General features: G+C 40.2%; 2 protein-coding genes across 2 annotated transcripts; both read left to right on the top strand.

Annotated features, from left to right (window-relative positions):
* Positions 1–1420: 1420 nt before the first annotated feature.
* LOC149281754 (vacuolar protein sorting-associated protein 51 homolog) lies at positions 1421–7454 on the top strand. Its single transcript, XM_089499051.1, has 10 exons — positions 1421–1591; positions 2466–2595; positions 2957–3103; positions 3337–3556; positions 4136–4844; positions 4983–5198; positions 5426–5644; positions 5795–5916; positions 6047–6134; positions 7194–7454. Exons 1-10 carry the CDS (start codon positions 1421–1423, stop codon positions 7452–7454), a joined length of 2283 nt encoding a protein of 760 aa, XP_089355177.1.
* Positions 7455–15778: 8324 nt separating this feature from the next.
* On the top strand, positions 15779–17743 carry LOC149281753 (toll-like receptor 5). The gene has a single exon (XM_089499050.1). It carries the CDS (start codon positions 15779–15781, stop codon positions 17741–17743), a length of 1965 nt encoding a protein of 654 aa, XP_089355176.1.
* Positions 17744–18172: the final 429 nt, after the last annotated feature.

Genomic DNA, 18172 nt, shown 5'->3' with positions numbered 1-18172 from the left:
GAAACCGCTGTATGGTCTTGCCCACCGTGCTGCAGCTCAGTTTCAGGGTGTTGGCAATCTTCTCATAGCCTAGGCCATGTAGAGCAACAATTCTTTTTTTCAGATCCTCAGAGAGTTCTTTACCATGAGGTGCCATGTTGAACTTCCAGTGACCAGTATGATAGAGTGTGAGAGTGATAACACCAGATTTAACACACCTGCTCCCCATTCACACCTGAGACCTTATAACACTAATGAGTCACATGACACCGGGGAGGGAAAATGGCTAATTGGGCCCAATTTGGACATTTCCATTTAGGGGTGTACTCACTTTTGTTGCCAAGGTTTAGACATTAATGGCTGTGTGTTGAGTTATTTTGAGGGGACAGCAAATGTACACTGTTATACAGGCTGTACACTCACTACTTTACATTGTAGCGCAGAGTGTCATTTCTTCAGTGTTGTCACATGAAAAGATATAATAAAATATTTACAAAAATGTGAGGGGTGTACTCACTTTTGCGAGATACTGCATATATATATATATATATATATATATATATATATATATATATATATATATGCATGTGTATTAGAATGGAGCGTAAGGTAATGCGGTCACACAGGGTCTGTGGAAACTTGTAGGACTATTCAATTATTCTTCATGCAGCCTTTTCTAGTTTTTGAGCAGTAGGACGTCTCTCATAAAAGACAGATTAATCAGAGTGGCATATCTGGGGGCAGAGTGGCATATCAGGGGTTATAAAGCATATCTGGGGCAGAGGAGTATATCTATATATCTACTTTTGATGGGAAATCACATTGGACTATACATAGTCTTGGAATGTGCCTGGACTGACTGCCACAATCCTGAAACCCTGCCTCGGGGCACAATATAATAAGGCACACACTCAAGCTATGGTAGTAATCAGTTTCTTGGCAAAGAAAGTATAACAAATGCATCCTCCATGAGTACTACTGCTACTGAGTAAAAACCGAACTGGTAAATCTTGGCCCCAGTTCGGCATCACGAAAATTACCTGGGAAAAGAGATGATTGGAATAGGTCATACAATACTTGGGTTGGAAAAAAATAGACCAGGTGCCAAGCATCTTATAGCGCCCAAGCCTTAAGTGTCATTGATGACTAATATTACACAGTAACCAGGCCAGTGTAATATTATGATTGTTTCTGAACTACAGATCCAATGATCTACCGCACATAGTCATGGGACTTAGACGACAACAACCGAACATCCTCAGCACCGGATCTCCTAAAGCGAATGAAGATGCTTTCGTTGCCTCACAACTACGCATGCGCGTTGAGCGTTACGGCTTGGTTGTAGTCTACGCCTGCGCAGTAGACACAGGCCGCGCTGTCTCTTCCTCAGGGAAATGATGATTCAGCGCATGCGTAGTGTGTTGTTGATTGGCGGAGTAACATGGCGGCGATCGGTGCTACGGAGGACGAGGATTCTTCTAAGAAGAGGAAGGCTCACGGCATGCTAAAACTTTACTATGGCATAACAGATGAGGGGAAAGCTGGTGAGAGGCATCTGGAGCCTACAGATATCGACGGGGTCCACTTCAACCCAGAGCTATACCTTACCAAGGTGACGTCGCTCAAAACAGCTGAATGGATATGAGCTGTCAGCTGTGAAAATCCTCCGTCTTACCTAGAGTTCAGGGTGTGGGGTGTTTTCTGTTGGGTTTATAGGCATTTGGGAGTAAAGTCTCTAGAATTCCAGAGGTACCTGCGGTCTTGCTGTGGGTACGACATCTCCAATGGGTAGGAGAGCCCTGTGTTATGAATATATGATAGCAGCATTCATGGGGCCGGCATTTATTTCAAGTAAAAAGGAAGATGCAAAACGCAAAGCTTTCCATCGTTCCAACACAAAGTGTCACAATAGCTGTAATTATATGTTAATTTCTGGAAAGAATCAAAAGTGATCTAGATTTTTCATGATCGCTTACAGATCAGATCATTTGGGTCATATGTAATATGTCTGCATGTATATGTGAAAGTAGTCTCCCCGCCAAAACACCCAAAGCACTAATCCAGTCTGCAAGACCATAAACTGACTCGATGTTTAAAGGTACAGTTGTGTCATATAAAGGCTCGCCAGCAAAGAATGTATTTTAAAGGGACACTCCTGCCATCTTATGCGCTTAAATGATAGCTGAGATGCCCATTTAAATTTGTGATGTCCCTCTTGCTTCCATGTGCATTCTTTGTTTATGGGCTTGCTGGGACACCGAAGTGACCCTTTAACCCCCCCCCCCCCTTGTTTTTTGGAAGACTTATATTTTGTCATACTGGGCAGAGAGAGGGTGGTCTGCTGTTTATCACATCAGTTTATTGCCTTTGTGGTACAGTTTAATCTCTTTATAACCAGCTTCACATCAAAGATGGGAAAACATATGCTGTCCTTTGCTGCTGAGTTTGAATAGTATTTGTTATTAATGTATACATTGTCCATGCAGCTTAGGAAGGAGAGCTCACTGCCCCAGCTGATGGATGTGGAGTCGGATATGGTTCGCCAGATTCGAGCTTTGGACAGTGACATGCAGACCCTGGTGTATGAGAACTACAATAAATTCATATCTGCTACTGGTAAGAGGCACACATGTTGAGAACACCAGATATATCACAATTATCTGTGTGTAGTGGATTTATTACCTCTTTGTAGTTTAGAAACTATCATCGTTAATCCTAAAAGGACTTTGAAAATCATGTGCTATCTTGTCCTGTTAAATAGAATGCAATTTTGCTTCAGCTTTTAAACTTTGTGTCAACCTAAATACATATACAAAGGTACATATACATTGTATGGTTTTGGGTAACTCCTCCTAGTTACTCACCAAGTGGATCATTAGTTAAAAGGGGCATAGGAATAGTAAGGACTTTGGCAGTTTCTTTCCCCTGAGTATAAAACTGCATTGAAGCCCTAACTGGATGCTTGTATGATTATTAGACACAATCCGTAAAATGAAGAATGATTTCAAGAAGATGGAAGATGAAATGGATGGACTAGCAGCAAACATGGCAGTGATCACCGAGTTCAGTGCCTGCATCAGCAGCACACTACAAGAGAGACACCAACATATTACAAAGCTTAGTGGTGAGTGATTGGGGACAGCCATAATTTTGTTCTGGTTGACATAAACACCAGCGTGACTAGTTGAGTCAAAAGGGGTCAGTATATTATTAGATCAACTATTCCAGGTACAGAGTTGATAAAATGCAGAGATTATGTCACGAGTTAAAGCCTAAAGTGATCACTAAGGGAGTTTTTAAAAGAAGGAAGCGTTTGAATAGTATTTGTTGTTCAAATGTATTCAATTTTTCTTTTAGGTGTTCACACCCTCCTACGTAAGTTGCAGTTCCTATTTGAACTTCCTGCACGTCTAAAGAAGTGCATTGAGCTTGGAGCTTATGCCCAGGCTGTGTCCTACCATTCCAAGGCCCGCAGTGTCCTGCACCAATATCAGCATATGCCCTCCTTCCATGGTATACAGACCGACTGCCAAGCTATTATGGCAGGCTTGGCAGACACTCTTCGTCAAAGGTTCAGGTAGTTATTAAGTGTGCTTCTTTCTCTGTTTATATACACACCTGTAACTGTTTATTAGTATTTATTCATGAATAAAGATTTCCTGGCTGGCAGATCCCTGAGGCAGGCTGTGAGTACTGAAAATAACAATAATGTTGTTTAATGTGTTTTGTATCAAGTCTTGATCTGAGATCTCACCCTTGCTAGCACCTGGATGAGTTGAGTATAAACTATATTCCTCGTCTGTCAAGGCAAGCTAAACTTTGTGTGCATTCACACACACTGAATCAATCATTTATGTACAAGGGAATACATCAATATGGAAATTTCAGCAACTTTCCCTAGAATGCTATGATGAACAAGTTACGACCTTCGGCATAACTCCTAATCCTATACCATCTACTTTTAAACACCCGTTTTAAGAATCCATCACAGTGTAAGGTTTTTGGAAACGTTTTTTTGAGAAATGCTGTAATTCTGTTCCATGAAAAGAAAAGGAAGGATCCCATAAACCTTTCCTAGCCAAAAACTGACAGAAGCAGTTACTCCCTTTGCTCTTAAACATGCACTCACTGTCTGTTGTATTTGTTCTCCACACAGGGATCCCTCCTCTTCTCCGCAGGAGCTTTCAGAATGTGTAGAGCTTTTGCTAAGCTTGAAAGAATCACCTGACATACTATGTGATGAATTTCTAGCCCATGGGCGTGGACGCCTGGCTTCCCACCTTTCTGAGCTGCAAGGAGGAGGGGATATCTTGGAGTTTGTTGATCAAGGCTGTGGTGGCTTCATCAGTGATACCTGCCTTCTGGCGGCCTCTTACCAAGCTCTATTCTGTAAGGAACAGGGAAATACAGCACAAATGGCTGAGGAGAAACTTACTACATTCTTAGAGGAACTAAGTGGGGGCTATTTTGAACTGGTAGAGAAGCGACTTCGACAGGAGAAAAGTCTGGGAGATAATTCACTGTTGGTAAGAGCCCTGGATCGGTTCCATCGTCGGCTACAGGCACCATCTAAGCTTGTGCCAAGGTGTGGATTTAATAGACGAGGTACAGAGATAGTTGTAAAAGCAGCGCAAGAAAGGTTGGCTCAGTACCTGCAAGCATTAAAAGAATTCTTCCAGGGCTGTATTACTGACGTCCGGCAGGCGCTGGCAGCTCCAAGGCTACCTGGGAAGGAGGCCCCGGCACTGGGTGAATTACTTGCACAGCTATCTGCAGCTGTGCTGAACCAAATTAAAACTGTATTAGCTGCTGTGCACTTATTCACTGCCAAGGACGTGGCTTTTTCTGACAAACCATACTTCAAGGTAAGCATGTGTTGGAATAGAAGATAAAGGGGAATGCCGGGGGGGGAGACAATCTTATTTAAAACTGTAATATTGTGTTTCTGCCAGCCTAGTCTCCTCATTTCATTTCTTACTTGTTCTTCCATTCTATCTTCATAGGGAGAATTTTGCAGTCAGGGTGTCCGTGAAGGACTGATTGTAGCTTTCATCAAGTCTGTGTGCCAAACAGCCCGCCAGTTTTGTGAATCCCCTGGAGAAAAGGGAGCCAGCACCCCGCCAGTTCTCTTGCTGCTTCTCTCTCGATTTTGCCTAGATTATGAGACTTCAACCATCAGCTATATTCTGACACTAACAGATGAGCAGTTTCTGGGACAGGTAACTCATCCTATGCTATCCATTTGGGTATCTAACGCCCAAACACTTGTGATTATTGCACTACACCTTTATTTTTTCCCATCTTTACCAGTCTCACACCAACTATGTTTCTTTCTTTTATCTTATTACCTTTTTCACCTCCACCTTCCAATATTCTACTTTTTTGCCTCTTAAGACACCAGATACTACTGCCTCCTTGCTCATTCATGCTAGTTTGTGTCTTTTAGGATCGCTCTCCAGTCACTCCTGTGAGTTCTCTTTGCTCACTGGCTCGTTCCTCTGCGCAGACCCTTCTTAACCAGTATGTCAAGTCTCAGGGGTTGGTTGTATCCCAGATGCTCCGTAAAAGTGTGGAAACCCGGGATTGGGCCACAACAATTGAGCCAAGAAATGTTCGAGCTGTCATGAAGAGGGTGGTCGAAGACATCACTGGTGTTGATGTGCAGGTAATGCTACTGATTAGCCACCAGTGCTCGGTATAGCAAGCTCATCTGCTATATCATTTTAAGTTTAAATGTCATCCTTCTGCTTTACTGTAAAACTCAGACCTGCCTTCCTAGTGTGGTAAGAATCAAAGCTAATGTTTATTTCTGCAGGTTGGTCTCCTGTATGAGGAAGGTGTCAGAAAAGCTCATAGCAGTGATTCAAGCAAACGTACGTTCTCTGTATATAGCAGTTCTCGTCTTCAGGGAAGGTACGCGCAGAGCTACACTCCAAGGTCAGTGAGTAACCTTGGCGAAATACCACTGTATACAACCCCAAAAGCACGTAAGCATAGGTAAAATGTTATCACTTAATAAAGTTTTTAAACTACATACAACCTAACAAGTTGACTTTCTCTTTTCTAGTGCTCCCCTAGATACTAATCTTCTGAGTAACATCCAGAAGCTGTTTTCTGAAAGAATCGACATCTTCAGCACTGTCCAGTTCAATAAGGTACTGTATTACATCATCTATTTCCACTTCAAATATTTCTGTCAAGGTATCCTGCAGTGCATCATTATGATATTGCTAAAGAGACTGATTGACTATAAGGGCTAGTTGATATTCTCAACTGAACCTCTTAAATCTCTTCATAAAGGAATACAAAAGGCAATATATGATATTCCTCCTTAAGCATAATTTTCTCTAAAACTTGTTACTGTCGCTACTGTTTGCCAAAGGATACATTTCTGTCTGTGCTCTCCTGTGACCCTGACATTTGGTTATTTCATGATGTGAGGCTATACCTACCTGACCAGGGGAGGTCATCCAAACTATCATGACTTAAACCAATAACAGCCTGCAAGTCTACTACATTACGCCGTGTACATTATTGTACGCAGCACTGTTTTTCATATTTCAAAGAGAAAATATATTAGGACTTCCCCTATAAGTGTGAGCATAAGTTTTCCATGTTATCAAAAAATAGTTGCATCCAAATGACCTGAATGGTTAACCTGTGCATTTTGTTTGCATCTCTATGCTACCTCTGCTCCAGCGTCCCCCCCCATTATCTGAATTATGCAGTTCATGCATGCTTGTAAAAGGAACAGTTACATGATGTTCCAAGGTTTTTTTCTCTTATTACAAAGTAGATGCATAGATCTGTAACACAGTTTGCCTAGAGTACGATGAACTCCAGGACCTGTCCTGTGATTGAGAAACAATCCACAGGTCATTTCAGCCATTCGTCATGTTAGCTTGGTTAGCAATTTAGCCTAATTGAAAAAGAAAATTGCATCACTGCTGCTTTAAAAAGCCAGAGAATATCCTGATATCTAAACTGTTCGGATCCCTCAAAGGTTAAAGAAGTGATTGGCCATATTCACAGTAGGCAAGGATAAACTTTAAACTCTACATTTAGATCTACACATTTTATAGTGCTTTGGATCAGTCCAAAAATATCATGGTGAGTGGTACTGTTTTCTCTGGAAGATTTTGGTGTAGCATTGAGATATATAATGTTGACTTCAACATGAGGAAAAAGATCTCTCTTCTTTACACTATCATCAGGTCTCCATTCTCACTGGTATTATAAAAATCAGTCTGAAGACTTTCCTGGAATGTGTCCGCTTGCGCACATTTGGACGTTTTGGACTTCAGCAGATTCAAGTGGACTGCCACTACTTGCAGCTTTACCTGTGGCGATTTGTGAGTGACGAAAATTTAGTTCATTGCCTTCTTGATGAAGTTGTGGGCAGTGCAGCCCACCGCTGCTTGGATCCTTTGCCCATGGAGCAGAGTGTCATTGAGGTTATTTGTGAGAGAGGCTAAATCTCACTCTTATGTATGTGTATTGTACATACCTTAAACACTAATCTGTGTCTTGTATATATGGAATAAAGAGCTGTAACCCCTTAAATGGAAGTCTCTGTGTTTGAAAATACCACTTTTACAGTGCCATGTCGAGTTTTTACTTGAAGGTGATATATTTTGTACCAATAAAAGGTTATTGTATTGTGACTTATGCAAAGTCATATATCCTTATATGTAATGTGTGTGTGCAGTGCACCTCAAACCCTTTACGTCGCGGTAATACATTCCCTCAACAGCTGGCATGGCTGTATGCCTTTTAATTGTGGCAGCTAAAAAAAAATACTTCAGAGGCGCTCAACCAGGAGCTATAAGTTCATAACTGAAGTACAATGTGTGTGAAAAACATACTACTGCAAACTTTGACAAAGGCTGGTGGTAAAATGTGTGTGTTTAAAATACTAGTATTTGAAATAACCCAGGTGTCTGGTTTTCAGAAATATGATTTGATGGGGTAAATTTAATGTGGCCGGCTTCAAAGATGTCCCAAATAACACATGGGCGCAAAATAAACAGATGTCAAAATTCCAAATTGAAAAATGTGCACCTCCCAAATGTGCATGGGTGGTATCGCTGTACACAGGAGATGTTGCTGAATCCACACTGGGATGGTGTTTGGCAGGAACATATACCAGGAGTTGTAAGCTCATATATAAAGTACAATGTGGGGGGGCAAACTGCTACCACAAACATTGACAAAGGCTGGTGGTAGCATAAGTGTATGAGAAAAGGTAAAATACATGTATTTGAAATACCTCAAGGTGTCTACTTTTCAAAAATATATGGTTTGATGGGGTAAATTAAATTGGCTTGCTTCAAAAATGTCTCAAATAGGACATGGGCATAGGCTGAACAGATGTCAAAATTGGCCCTTTAGTCCCCAAACAAACCTATGCATGGGTGGTATCAATGTAATCAGGAGATGTTGCTGAATACATATTGTGGTGGTGTTTGACAGTGACATATACCAGGAGCTGTAAATTCCAGGGATGCACCTAAATGAACATTCTGGACTGAAACCAAAAATTCAGGATGAAACGAAAATTACCCCCCCCCTTAAAAAAGACACCATATATATATGAAATATTATATATATATATATATATAAATATAAATTGCTAACAGCAATCACACTCCTATAATGCCTGAGCAACCAATACATGCTGGAATCTGGGTATGCCTGGGCATGATAGGAGCATGGTTGCTGTTAGCAATCATATACAGAGTTATTTAAGGGGACAGCAAATTTACACTTATACAGGATGTACGCTCGCTACTTTACATTGTAGCAGAGTGTCATTTCTTCAGTGTTGTCACATGAAAAGATATAATAAAACATTTACACAAATGTGAGGGGTGTACTCACTTTTGTGAGATACTGTATATATTTAATATAGCAATCACACTCCTATCATGCACAAGCAGCCAATACAGGCTGAAACCTGGCTAGCTGCCCCCTTGTGTATTGATGCTGCCAGCACAGATAAAATGCTGCCTTGCAGCATGGTGTCTGCACATTACTTTCAGCCTCCCTGTGCCATGCTATCCATCCATGCTATCGCACACATATTAATTTACTCATTCAGAAATATTCATATACTTGTTCATTCCCTCATTCACAGATACTCATTCCCTCAATCTCGCATACTTGTTCTTACACCCTCCCACCACCCTCTTATCTGAACTGCAGCACTTGGTGCCCCTCTGTGTTGCTTGCACTCTGTGTGAACAACTTCTTTTGCCCTGCCCAGGTGAAGAATGAATGGAGCCATGTGACGCGAGAAATTCATGTAACTCCTGCTGGGTTCCTGCTTCCCCTGGGCAGAACAAGAGGCAAGCAGCAGCAATTCCGGTGCATCCCTAGCAAATTCATGCCTGAATTATGGTGTTTGGTGAAAGGAAAAAAAAAGATTACAATGTTTGCCAAAGGCTGGTAGTAGAATCAGTACATGGAAAGAGTTAAAATAACAGTATTTGAAATACCCTGGGGTGTCTAGTTTTCAATCATATATATTTGATTGAGGGTAAATTGAACTGACTGGCTGCAAGAATGTCTCAAATAGGACATGCGAGCAGAATGATCACATGTCAAAATTCCAATATTGAAAGTTGAATTATACATGTCCCAAATGTGGCCTTTCACCAGCCAAACAACCCGACAAACCTATGCATGTATTCAGGAGATGTTGCTAAACACAGGTGGTGTTTGACAGTGACATATACTAGGAGCTGTAAACTCATACCTAAAGTACAATATGTGTGGGGGGTGGGGGATGCAAATAAAATACCAGAACATTTAAAACCTGGTAGTAGAATTAGTACATGAAAAGAGTTAAATTACTAGCATTTGAAATATCCAGAGGTGTCTAGTTTTCAAAAAATATATGGCTTGATGGGAGTAAATTTTTAAATAATAGTAATAGTAAGTATCTCAATATATATATATCTAACGAAAGCCCACATTGTCCTGAAAAAAAACAGTATATAATTTGTTAATTTGTGGGGGTTGACTAAATGAGAGAAGAAATTTACATCGGAAATATGAAAACCTTAAAGGGGTTAAAGATACTGTTCCACATCTTTTCATCTTTTGATGAATGTAATGTCTTTGTAAGTAAATGCAACATTAGAGACATTTATTATTCTTTGAAATGACCAAGCTCTTTGCCAAATGCATCTCCTGCAGGACATTTACCTGGGAGGGGTGGGACAAGGGACAAATGCATTTGGGGGGATTTTGCAGAAAAACAGACCACACGCAGCATGAGTGCTGGAGTCTACCATTTAAATTAATATAACCAAATGTCAATTGAGATTTTTTAATATCCTGGCTGCTGCATTTTGGACCATCTGTAGGTGATGGAAGTTCTTTTTTTCTGGGAGGCCTAGGTATAGTGCATTGCAGTGATCCAAACGAGCTGTCACAAAAGCGTGGTTTAGGGTGGAAGTGTCCTCAGGTGGTATTAGGTGCTTTATCTTGGCTAGGTTCCTCAGATGAAAGACGGCAGATTGTGTCAAAACAGATTTAAGTCACAGACCACTGTGAAGCAACACTCCAAAGACTTGCACATAGCTTGATCTGGATAGCTCTAAATTACCAAGTTTTACACTGGTTAGTTAGCATTTAACAGAATTGGGTAATTATCCTCTTTGCTCTGATCAGCAGGACTTCCGTCTTATTAGGGTTTACCTTTAACCAGCTAGTTTCCATCCATTCTAGAAGATCTGCTAAGCATCTGTTGATTAGAGCTGTTGGATCCTTAATTTCTGGTGCAATGAAAGATAAAGGTGTGTATAATCCGCACAGTAGTAATATCTTGAGATGTGACAGCTGATTATGTCCCCCAGTGGCAGCATGTATATGGGAAATAGAATAGATCCCTGTGGTGCTCCACACGTTAGTAGTGTAGGAGCTGAAGAGCATATTCCTGATGTTACTCTGTGGTCTCTTTGTGAGGAATGATTTAAACCACATTAGAACAGATCAGTGTTAAATGCAGCTGATAGATCTAGAAGAATTAGTATTGAGCGATTACCCTTGTCTCCTGCCATCAGGAGATCATTTAGAATATGAACCAGTGCTGTTTCAGTGCTGTGATGTTTTCTGAAGCCTGAATGGAAGGTATCAAAGATGTTGTTTTATTACACATGTTGAATTAACACACATTTTGTCAATTATTTTTCCTAAAAATAGGGTGTTCCAGGATTAATCAAGTCATCAGCTCCAAGAGTTTCTCTGTGAATCCCTTCCCATCACCAGGATGCCTATATATTATATATAGAATCTTGAACCCTTTCACTGTGAAAATACTGGCAGCTATACATAAACGGTTTTGGTTAATTAATAGTGGCATAGAATGTAAAGATTTGATACAGAGCTACTGATTCAATAAGGCCAGCAATGACAGCTGATAGAGCTGCCTGGGGAGTTTGCATTTTCTTGTGGCTTTGTAGTGATAACCTTTGGGATGGGAATTAGGCAGCGGCTATCTTTTGGTCTGACTCTTCACACCTGCGTTTCCTACTCTGAACCACTGTAATTGCACACAACTAAATACCAGACAATCTGTACAAACAATGGTATGAAAGAGATTTCAGTATCATTACTCCCATTTAATAAAACTACATATCCCTTGGCCATTTTGTTCTTGTCCGAGCAGTCTGTGTAATGGTTTTCTGATATTTAATGATAAGGAACTATGCTACCTGAGTGAAGCTGAGTTAAGATGTGTCCAAACTATATCCAAGTTTCTGTCCTTCAGCCAATAAGCCTTTTCCAAATGAGAGCAGTTTCTTCATGAACTCTGGAATAGGGAGGGAGTCACATACCATGGTATACAATTCATATACGCAAATGTAATGTTTGAACACCATTACTTATGTTTGCTGGAAGTAGTGATCTGTAAAGTTTAGGATTTAAACTACATTTAAGATTATGTTTTCATAGAGAGTTTCCAAACAATGTCCTCATTTGTCCCTATTAATGCTGTTACACGCTTGACATTATGTATTCTATCCCCATGGCCCCATCCTCCATCTAAAACAACATGATTTAATCCCTGTATACTGCACAGAAACAAAAGGAACATGGGCATAGTTTACACTGTTTTGTAATCCTGCCCTGCAGCATCACAAACCACATTTGAATCTTAATTCTATCATTGTCAGGTAAGAATAATCTGTGCACCACTCCCAGGCACAAATCTGTGATCAAAACACCCCAGTTTAAAGAGACACTACTAAGTTGTTTTTGTTAAACCCCTCAATGCAATGCTTCATTTTCAAGTGAAGGAGAAACAGCAATGCCCATAGGATCCCCAAATCTTAACGACCGAGCAATCTACTTCCCTCATTCAAATAAATAAATAAATAAACTCTCTGGGGATCCAGCTGCACAATGACCTTTTCAGTGTTAAAAACAAAAAGTTGAAATAAATCATTTTTTAATCAAAAACATCCTAAGGTTGGAAAAATGTACTTCCACCTGCCAGCCAAAAGGCCAGGACTGGTTAAAAAAAGGGAAGGGTCCATTAGTGCTTCAGTGTGCTTCCCAGTGCAGTCAACACAAAAATATGTGGTACCCCTTACGATCATGTGACGTGCATTGAGATTGGACTTTCTGTAGGGTCCCTGCATTCTTAGTCTTAAGGCCAGAGGATAAAGTGTTTCCCCCTCTCATGGGTACTACACTTGAAGGCAGATTTATGCATTCTCCAACCCTTAGAAACACGCACAAGGCCATATGGATTGATTTCTAGTTCTTATGCTGTTTTTGTATACATAATAGATTTATACATCTTGTGCTGTTTTTTTGCTTCCAGCTTGCATTTTACGGGATGTACTTACACATTGAGTTCTCATGCTCAGTCTCCACCGTGCCTCATCTCAATGAAATTATAATGCTGCACCGCCTGTGCTATAGAATAATGCATTTGATTTATTCACCAATGCTTATACTGGTTGTATGCACAATACAGAGATGGTGTACATTCTTTTTTTCATAAGAGGTGCATTACCATTTATATGTTTCTTATACTTACCGCTAACATGTAATATCCACCCTATTCAGCATACTTTGGAAATTCAGGGTGCTCCACGTAACTTCTTTACGCACAGTATCATGTCAGAATTGCTTCACCTCCTTCCGAGGCATGCTTACATCCTCTCCAAGCATCCTGTGTAACTATCGCCCCTGTTTGGAAATCAAGGAAGCCCAATGCAAACAAATGCTGACCTCAAATGTGGTACACAATGTACTGGGGACAAATAAACCCACTTCCCACAACAGGTATCACAGTTGAAATGTTGCAACTATTTTCTACAACCCCCCCTTTCCCATATATATATATATATATATATATATATATATATATATCATATTTTTCAGTTGAGGGTAATATACCCTAAAGGGAAAAACAATAAACAGCCATCTTCTCAGATCACGCATTTGTTGTTCTAAATAATGCATGTTCCTCTTGAGTAACTTATATTAAACAGGGGTGTCCAACTTGATTCTTTTTGGTTGGCCATCAAATCTTACTGTGAATCATTAATCAATCTTACAGTATGTCATCCTAAACGCCTGTTATGTTTGCAGCCCAAAAGACTGCAGTTGGATACCCCAGATATGCCATACCATTAAAAGCTTCTTTGTGGATGAACTATGCTTAGAGCAGCCACCCACTCCATCTCCATGGCTTACAGGGTATGTGCTTAGTTGAAAACTTGAACACATCTCCCACTTGCCATTGCATATTGCCAGTATACTCACTGGCAGCCAGACAGCAGAAGTCTCAGCTCCCTAGCTGCAGTGTACTGAGCTTACACTGCAGTTAGGGATCTGAGACTTCTCCTAAAGGTAAGTAGCTTGTATTACCCACCTCTTTATAGGTAAAGAATGCATATAAAATACTTACAAAATATTTGAATATGCATTTATTGTTGGTGAGACTGTGTGAGACAATTAAATCTAACAGAGAGACAGATTTAAAATATATTTGAATATCAACCTGCTCATCTGAGATGTACAGTCAGAAAGCAGAGCATTCATCTTCATGTAGTGTGTGCAGACCACAAAGACTGTTTCTGAACTTTGTAAATAAAAGTAAACATGCAAAAACAGGTGATGTGATACCCATGTCTGTTCAGTTGCTTTGTTAGCACAAAGTAGGGAAGCTATTATCCTGTAGAACGCGTGGGGTGTAGTCAGGATGCAATCTTTCAAGTTGTTATGGGAATTCCCACAGAATTTCCTTGTCTTTCTTACTAAACACTGATGCGTTTGACTAACGTCAGCAACTTGTTTCCTCACTAAGAGCTTGCATTGCCAGAGATTTAAATACGGCACATAAGTCTCATCTCACAAACAGATTGCACTGCTTGATCAAGGCTCCACTAGACTTAACACTGAAAGGTGGTATCTTACAACGGAGTGCAAAAGACTGATAAATCAGTAAGTAAAACCCTACTATCTATTCATTTGCTTGTACATTTCAGTGACTGCAACTTCTGCTGCTTCCCTATCAGAACTGTAACTCTGTTACAGCTCAGCTATATTAAAGCTTGCTTTTGTAATAATGAATCGTTATATATGGGACATCATTCATCAATGACAGAGTTGTCAATAAATGCATTCATAGAGGTAAATGCACTAAAGGCAGAATTTTTGTTCATTTAATAATTGCATATGCCTTTTCCAAAGAGCGGTGCACAGTATAGACTAGCTATTCTAAAACTGGCAAACCAAAACTCAGAGATGATGCACACATGAACCAGTTAGAATATATAATATTCTTTGTGACAAATTTATAGAAGAGATCTTTTGCCAGAGTTCTGTGAAGAAGCACAAGAGACTAGTACTGAAATCCAAAACAGCAAATATGCTTTGAGTAAACATCAGGCTTTAGTGCTGCACTTTGCTGCTGCACTTAGGTTGGAGGATAAGTATCTTCAACTCTTTTTGGATCAAGTTCCCTATTAACCGTATTTCGTTTAAAACGTGCCTCTAATGGGGATTATGTGCTTTGGCCAAAATACACCACTAAAGTCTCATGTTTAGTCAATGTATATACATGCAGGTTTGGATTTCTGTTCTTCCAAAACAAAAGCAGTTTGAAGTCATATGGTGCAGTTTACAAAACAATGATTTCCTCGCCCACAACTCTAATGTTCTCAGGATTACGATTATAAATGAGCTCCTATCAACCATTTGTTTCTGAATTAAATCACAAATTGCATTAATTTCATCATATGAAAGTCATCATATCTCAACACAGTCCATTAACACGCATTGGAAAATTTGCAGAATGTTGCATCAGAATTGTATGATGGAAAAAGTGGTAATAGTCTCAGATGGTCATAATACAGTATTTTATTGAATTTTCCCTAATGTTTTCTAACATAAGAACAGGGGTGTTCTAATCTAAGGATCTACTGGGAGAGTTGAGAGGCACAGATCTAACATTCCCTTCCATTTCTTATGTCACTTACAAAGTACAGAGAGCTGGGCTATGATGTCATAGCTGCTTGAAGTCCACAGGAGAGCAAATACTAAACATTCTTGTTGGACGTTCACTGGTAAAGTGAGCGCAAGGTGTTGTATCTACCACCCTTCTACCTTTTCCATCCTAGGTGTAAACACGCATTTATACTATATCAAGAAGGGTTACATGTCACCACTTTAAAACATCTGTAGCACTAATACTATCCCTCATTAAATGTGTTCAAGTATTATGTGTTCTCTTTCCACCAAGTTAATAGTGTATATTTTTTCTCTTGCAGGTATCATGTTCTATTCCTGTGTCTTTTTCATTTTATCATTTTATCTAGCTTCTTTTGCTTATGCTTCTTACACTGCCAATACCTCTGCCTGCACCTCTTTTCTTTCAAAATCCCGTTTGGCTTATGCCTGCCAAGCTAAAAACCTTTTTTCTGTTCCTTCATTAATTCCACCTGATACCCAGGTCCTACTACTTCCTTTTAATAACATCCCAACTGTCTCCCAGCACTCTTTCCCTGCCCTGCACCTCCTACAAGCCCTTTCTCTTGGTGCTCAGACTATATCTACTTCATTCTTGGTTGAGGAAGCTGCTTTCTATAACTTGCCAAACTTGACATCTCTTGACCTGGGTGGTAACCGCCACATCAGCTTGCACCCTGGGGCATTCAAGGGCTTGACAAAGCTAGAAGTTCTTCTCCTGGATTCCAATGGATTAAATGAGTCAGTACTAGAATCTGGTCTGTTCAAGGAGTTGATCTCTCTACGGAAACTTGACCTCTCTTTTAATAGGATTCTTAGACTACACCCTGACCCTTCTTTCCTGAATTTACGCTACATTTCCTCCATAGTCCTTAAGTTCAACAAAATCAATTTGCCATGTGGGAAGGACCTCCAGAATTTACAAGGAAAAAGACTAGATCTTCTTGATCTGTCCTCTAATCCCCTTAATTTTAATGCCACAAACTCTTGTCCAAATCCCTTCAAGAATATCACATTAGGGATTCTAGACATTTCCTCAATGGCTTGGGATGCAGAGAGAGTGGGAAACTTTTTTAAAATAATATCAGGTACACAAATAAAAAACATCAAGATGAGACATAACGGTTTGTTTGGGAGTGGATTTGGATTCCAAAATTTGAAGGACCCTGATGAAGTCACCTTTTCTGGTCTTAACTCAAGTAAGACATATTTCCTTGACCTATCCCACAGCTTCATCTCGCAGTTGGCCCCTCAAGTCTTCTCCAGTTTTCCTGAGCTGTTGTCCCTTGATCTATCGTACAATAAGATCAGCCGTCTTAGCCCAGGGGCATTCTCAGGAATGAGAGAACTGGTGAGTCTCAATTTATCTGGCAATTTACTTGGAGAAATTATGAGCAAAAGTTTCCAGGACCTTGGATCCACCCCTCTGAAGGCACTGGACCTCAGTTCCAATCACATTGGAGCCGTTCAATACGAAGCGATGAATGTTCTTGGTTCCCTGGAATCGCTGAACTTGAGAGACAATGCCCTTAATAGAATACCACCTGTCAAACTCCCGAGTCTTACACTTTTAATATTGAGCCAAAATCGAATTTCAAACACCTATGGCCTTTCTAGCTTTTGTCCCAGTGCTAAAATCCTGGATCTTTCTAGCAACCGCTTGACAGATGTTAGGTCTTTGTGGGAGATCCTAGACCTAAGCTCTCTGCAATACTTGCAGTTAGGTAGGAACCAGCTTTCCCGTTGCTCCCCTACCCAAAGTGGCAAACGGGCACCAACAAGTGGTCTGCTGTATTTGGATTTATCAGATAATTCCTTGGGATTTGTCTGGAAGACTGAGCAGTGTGCAGACATCTTTATGAGCCTGGAAAAACTTGAAATTCTCAATTTGGCTAAAAACCACATCTCTTACCTACCTAATGATTTGTTCAAGGGGCTGGTGAGTCTCCACACCCTGGATTTGTCAAGAAATCATCTCACACGAATTCAAAGTGGGCAATTCCTTGGCCTTTCATCATTGAAGACCCTTAATTTAGGGACAAATAGCCTGATCACGCTATCAACTGCTAACCTTGAGCCGCTTGTTGCCTTGGAAAGCATTGACTTGTCAGAAGTTACATTTGTGTGTGGCTGTGGCCTATGGGATGTCTGGCATTGGATGAAGGTCAATAATATAACTGTGCTAACTGGGGATAGTGAAGTTTCATGCATCAAATCCTCTCAATTGGTCTCTGAGATGTCCCTGAAAACCTTTTTTAAAAACTGTCAATAGATACTGGCTGAAGACAGAAATAAGCATATGTCATCTCAACACCAGTCATGAGAGGAACTGGAAACTTGGTTTTGTTCTTTGTTGCGTGTGATTCATGTACGTAAAAACTCATGCAATGTACTGATTATGTAGGGAACCACTACGGTACTGGCCTTGTGTCCACTGCACATATAACATACCAGTGTTACAATTTTCTGAATTCATATAGCTATGTAGTTATTGTTTTCTTCTTCCTCAAAAAAAAATATTTGGTGCCCAGTATCTAGGCTGAGAGGCCCATACCCAGACATATGAAAACTCTTGCTCTCAGCTGTTGTGGACTACACATTATGATCAGTCACTAAACTATTTTTCACATTTACAACAACCTCTTGCCAGTGTATTAAATGCTAAGGTTTATGAGTGTGTCTTATTTGTGTTGTAAATATA

This window comes from Sceloporus occidentalis, unplaced genomic scaffold (genome assembly GCF_023333645.1).
Source record: "Sceloporus occidentalis isolate IW3139 unplaced genomic scaffold, rSceOcc1.0.p SCAF_128, whole genome shotgun sequence".
NCBI lineage: Eukaryota > Metazoa > Chordata > Lepidosauria > Squamata > Phrynosomatidae > Sceloporus > Sceloporus occidentalis.
Note: the sequence above shows the minus strand (reverse complement) of the source record. Positions and strands in the feature narration are given on the sequence as shown.

What these genes read in the sequence shown, in the direction of transcription:
- LOC149281754 (XM_089499051.1), top strand. Translation starts at nt 1,421, where the DNA reads ATGGCGGCGATCGGTGCTACGGAGGACGAGGATTCTTCTAAGAAGAGG. An exon ending in ACATATTACAAAGCTTAGTG is followed by an intron (nt 3,104 to 3,336) that starts GTGAGTGATTGG and finishes TTTTTCTTTTAG; the next exon opens with GTGTTCACACCCTCCTACGT. An exon ending in ACTCTTCGTCAAAGGTTCAG is followed by an intron (nt 3,557 to 4,135) that starts GTAGTTATTAAG and finishes TTCTCCACACAG; the next exon opens with GGATCCCTCCTCTTCTCCGC.
- LOC149281753 (XM_089499050.1), top strand. Translation starts at nt 15,779, where the DNA reads ATGTTCTATTCCTGTGTCTTTTTCATTTTATCATTTTATCTAGCTTCT.